A 5,043-nucleotide genomic window follows, 5' to 3' on the forward strand; every position below is an offset into this window, starting at 1 on the left:
TATCTATCTATCTATCTATCTATCTATCTATCTATCTATCTATCTATATGCCAAGCACTAGTGCTAAGTGTTGGGGGGGTACAAATCCAAGCAAGAAAGATGATCCCAGACCTCAAAAAGACTTCATTGGAATAGAAGAACACAACACATATAAGCGCATGGTGACCAGGAAGGAACATTTTGAACAGGGAAATCAGAGGGAATGGTGATTAGAGACACAGAGCAAGGAACTGAGCCATCCATTCCAGGAATGGCATATTGATGTGGTTGTTATTCTCAGAGATAGAGCTGGAAGATGATGAGGGAAGAGTGGATATGACACATGCAGGGTGTCATGGCAAGCTGATGGCCAGAAAGAGGCATGATAGGTCCAGGACTGGGCAAAACGAGGTGAATGCTCACCAATCAAAAACCAGGAATGCAGGATCTTGGAATCCCTAGCACCTAGTCCTGGGCCTGGAACATAGTAGGCACTTTTAATAAGAGTCTCTTGATTGATTGACAGAGAAAGAGCATTGAATTAAATTATCTCTAAAGTCCCTTCCTGTTCTAAATCTACAATTCTATTTATTGTACCAGTCCTTGGAATCTCTTTCACAGGGGATGCCATCAGACAGAAAATGTTATGCAAACCTTGGGGATGGAGCTATATTGGTCACATCTCCCTTACACACCAATCCCAAATCTTAGAGTTATCAATGAAGGGACTTCACACAACTGTACTCACAGCCCCATTCTTCAATTCTGTTCTTTTCCATAGTACTTACCACATAAGACTGTTGTAAGTAAATTGCTTTGTCTACCTTAAAGCTATCTAGAAATATATGTATGAGAGCTGAGCTGTCTTCCCTGGCCACCTGTGCCCCCAAATCATTGCTTGGGTTGGAGTCACCAGTCTCTGCTGTAGAAGCTAGTTGATGGCATAAATCAACTCAAAGGTCTGGTCTTTCAGTCTGTCTTAACTCAGAATAACAATGTGGGTGCATCACAGCTGCCCTCCTGAGAAAGCTATGCCGATCCCCCTCCCTGAATCACAGCAGGGTGTAAAAAGCTATCGAGGAAGCAGCTACAATCTGAACAGATTCAAAATAAGCAACATCCATGCCTCTCCAATACCAGCTAATAGACAATTAGTGTAACTAAAACTCCCCGTGTAGGGTAATGGGCTTTGAAGTTGCTAAGGGAAATCTCAGCGTGCAATTCTTAACAGAACGCTCCTACGGAAGGATTCCGCCACTCAGTTAAGACTGTTGTGAATGCTGCCTTCTCAGACTCCCTAGAGACATTCCCTCAGGGGAAAGGGGGTTCTTGGAAAGAAGACACAGAAATCACAGCGTCTGGTCAATAATCAATACACCATTTATACTGCTTGAACATGCTAACCGCATCAAATAACATTCCCTCCTGGAAATAGCAGCTTGCTTTTTCCAGTGTAAGACAAGAAGTCAGAGAAAAAGGAGGGACTACAAACAGGGAATCCCTCAATCTACTCACTGTTCCCTGCTAGGGGCCCTGATGAGATCTCACAAGCTAGGAGTTACAGCATCTCAACTCATCCTTCAACATAGGGAAAGCATTTGGTGACAAAGATACAAAGGGAAAGGCCAACCTACATACACACCCCCCTCCCAATAAAATCACCCAGGGTCATTTCTCAGGGACTCTCCTTAGTGTTTTTTTCACTAACTCACATTTATAGCAGACCAGTAACATCCCGAGATGTAATAAGAAGCATTAACCTGCAGAGAGAGGGCTCTTAAATTATGTCCTGGTGACACAGTGGAAGCAGTGAAAGTCCCAACTGTAAGATTATTTTAGGACTCGAATTAGAGCTCCCACCCCTGGTAGTCTGGCTCAGACCTCTCCCCACCCCCAATCCACTTCTCCCCTGAAATGTTATGGAGAAGCAAGAGTGCGTTTTTCATATTTCTACTGTTCTCTCTATCCCCTCTCTTTATTCCAAACACGTTTCTGTCTTTAACAAGCGGTCCCTTCTCCCCCATGCCCAACACACAGACAGACAGACAGACAGACACACACACACACACACACACACACACACACACACACACACTTCTTTTCCCTTCAGTCTCACACATTTTGGAACGGGGAAAGGGGAGACAACCCAACCTCTCTCCCCTACCCCTTCCCCCACACTTGGAGGAAAGTTAGCCTGGGCTCCTTGAGGGCACTGGCCCAACCGGGCTCATTGGCTTACCTTTGGAAAACAGAGCGGCCAGGCTGAAGAGCACAGGTGACCAATGCTGCCACAGCGTCCCCATCTCCGACGGGCACATCTTGGAACCGGCTGACAGGCGAGCAAGTCTCCTCCCCTGTGCCGTCTAGGCTGAGAGGCTAACTACGGGGTAGAACGGCATCCCAAACAAACCAGCGAGGACCGAGCAGGGAGGCAGGAGGGAGGGTACTAAAGGCAAAGGCGCCTACGGAGCCCAGAGCCTTCTCCCGAGCACAGGATCCCCATGGCCCCGAAGCGGTCGGGGGTCGCTATAGTGACGGGTTGGGGAGTCCCTTCAGAGTTCGCCCAGTCTGCCCTTGGGGATGCGAACCTAGCCCCGAGGACTGTCTCTTCCTCTAGGGGAAAGAAAACAATCAGTCTAGAGTTTGCAACAGGAGGAGGAGAAGGATGGCAAGGGAGCCGCGTCTCCAGTCTCTAGCTCCAGGGTGTATGCGAGGGTGTGCAGGGGGCGGGGGATGGGGCCTGGCCGGCCCAAAGTGGCCCCCAGCCCCTGGTGAAGGAGACTCGGTAGGTGGTTAGCTTGCAGTCGCCCGGAGTCGGGGAGACTGGGCAGCCGGGGAGCCCTGGAGCCGGGGCTCAACTGGCCCCGGGCGCACGCGGCGGCGGCGGCCCGGGGCGGCCCGGCACTGCGCCCACATGCCGGCGCGCCCCAGCCGTGTCTCAGAGCAGGGCTTGCGCGGCTGCCACCGCCGCTGCTGATGTAGCTGCTGCCGCCGCCACCTCCGCTGCTACTGGGAGCCAAAGTTTGCCTGGGGCCGGAGTGCCCCTCCCCTCCCACAGGCCAGCCGGCCGGCCTGCCTCACCCTCCCCGGCCCTGCTCAGGCTAGGGCTCTGGCAGGTGCTGGCTCAGTCTCAGTCCCAGCCTAGCCCCTAGTAGTAGAACGCACAAAGTAGCTCCTGAGCCCAGAGCCAGGCACGCGGGAGGGGCCGGTCCTGATGCGGAACAGATGTGCAGCAGAGGTGGCACCGCTGGTTTCTGGAGAGGGGCGCCCCCTCCAGCTGCCTTGAGCTTCTCCTCCTCTCCTCCTCCTCCTTCTCAGCTGGCTCTCTGTTCCAAGCAGGCAAATATCGGATCAGGAACTGTTATCATCATAAAGATGGATTTTTCCCCTTTAAAAACAGCGATATCTTTTAAAAGCCCCACCCTTTCAGAGTGACAGCCGTGAACCCCAATCGGCACAGCTAATTCCACCTCTCACCTCCCCCGCTCCTCCGAGCTGGTGGGCCAATCACTGAGGCAGGTGGTGGAAGACCCAAGTGGATAACCCCTTGTTCAAGGGTCAGGGGTCAGTTTCCCCTTTTACTTTCCAGGTACCCGCAGCAACTGGGCCAACAGGTTGGGAGCTTTTCCCAAACCACTCAACTCTCTGGAGTCATGGACCATCTCTTTGGACCCCAGCCTACAGTTATCCATCGTCCTTGGGGGAGGGGCAGGTTACTAATTTTTAGCTCTGGCTCTGGATTTCCCTGCCTCCTTTATTAAGTGAGCTCCTGAAACCCACGGTGTTTACTTTATTCTGGTGTTGGGGAGGGGGGCGGGAGGAGGGGAAAGGAGAAGAGGGAGAGTATAAAAGCCTTGTACAGTACTTGAAGTAAGGAGAACTGCATTTTAATCCTGTTCCAGGACATATTAGTAAACAGAGTGAAATTACTTAAATCTCTGACCTTCAGTTTCTTCACGGCAAAACGGAGTTATAATACAAAAACAACTTTGAAAGAATTAAGAACTCTCGACAGAAAGGTGATGGACACAAAGAGATTTATCCATTTGAACGGATTCATTTTAGCTGATTATTTATTTCAGAGGGATTTCCCACCCCTTTATTTCAGTTTTCATGGGATGGGAAGAAATATTAGCAACAATCATGCCCCCCCCAAAAGAGAGCCCCTGAAACATTGTTTTTTTATGTAGAGAAGAAAATAGAATGTTCAAAAGGAAGAACAGACAAGCAGGACAGTTTTGAAAGTGGTGTGTGTGGGGGGGAGGGCAGCAGGTAGCAGTCTCTTCTTGTAAAAGAAACCCTGGAACCTGGCATTTTGGGGTTCTGCCTTCCTACTTTGCTGAAACCATCCTACTCTAAACCATCCTATGTTTGGAGAAGGACAACAAAATCATCAGCCTGGTTCTCCTGAGAAATCTGTGCTCATAGAAAGCTAGTTTGTACCTTCTCTAGCCTCATTATCTATACTTAAACTTTGGAAGATAAAAGATCTTTGCCCTTGTTTATATTTTCACGAATCTCTAGTCCTCTCATATTCAAGATAAAATAAATATGAATAATCTTTTCAATTCAAGATTTCTCAGGCTCAGCTTCTCACATATTAAATTGCAGTGCTTCAAGTATTCGTCTCAAAATCAATGAAAAATAGGGAAAACTTTGAATTTTGAAGCATTTTGTAAGCCATCAAAAATTAAATAGAGTGATTATCTCAGCAAGAAATTTCCTAAAACAAGAACCGGAAACTTCTAGATCCTGACAACTTCACTTGGTCTGTGGTAAAATATCATCATTTTTGCCTATTGTTGCAAATATGAAACAATTACTCTCTATTGTTGAAAAAATCTGTGTCTTTAGAGGCTTTATCTAAAACGTGTTTGTTCATTTGTTTCTAGAGATTTGATGTCTAAAAACACTGAAGTGTGTTTCTATGAAAATTTATCTATAGGTCTACCTACCTTTATTCATGTCCTAATCTTCCTTTTCTCTCATTCTCTCTCCCTTTCTCCTCCTCCTCTACCTTCTTCTTCTTCTTCTTCTTCTTCTTCTTCTTCTTCTTCTTCTTCT

At 48.0% G+C, this 5,043-nt stretch overlaps 1 protein-coding gene across 1 annotated transcript in view; it reads right to left on the minus strand.

Moving 5' to 3' along the window:
- Positions 1-2,619, minus strand: part of LOC138158147 (transmembrane protein 132D-like) — a 983,977-nt gene extending 981,358 nt beyond the window's left edge. Inside the window, exon 1 of the mRNA XM_069084195.1 lies at positions 2,219-2,619. Coding sequence (XP_068940296.1) covers positions 2,219-2,297 — 79 coding nt within the window. The 5' untranslated portion in view covers positions 2,298-2,619. The remainder of the gene's footprint in view (positions 1-2,218) is intronic.
- Between the last annotated feature and the right edge of the window lie 2,424 nt (positions 2,620-5,043).

This window comes from Petaurus breviceps, unplaced genomic scaffold, assembly GCF_028583685.1.
Source record: "Petaurus breviceps papuanus isolate PSGF00001 unplaced genomic scaffold, PetGlider_PUasm1.0 101, whole genome shotgun sequence".
NCBI lineage: Eukaryota > Metazoa > Chordata > Mammalia > Diprotodontia > Petauridae > Petaurus > Petaurus breviceps.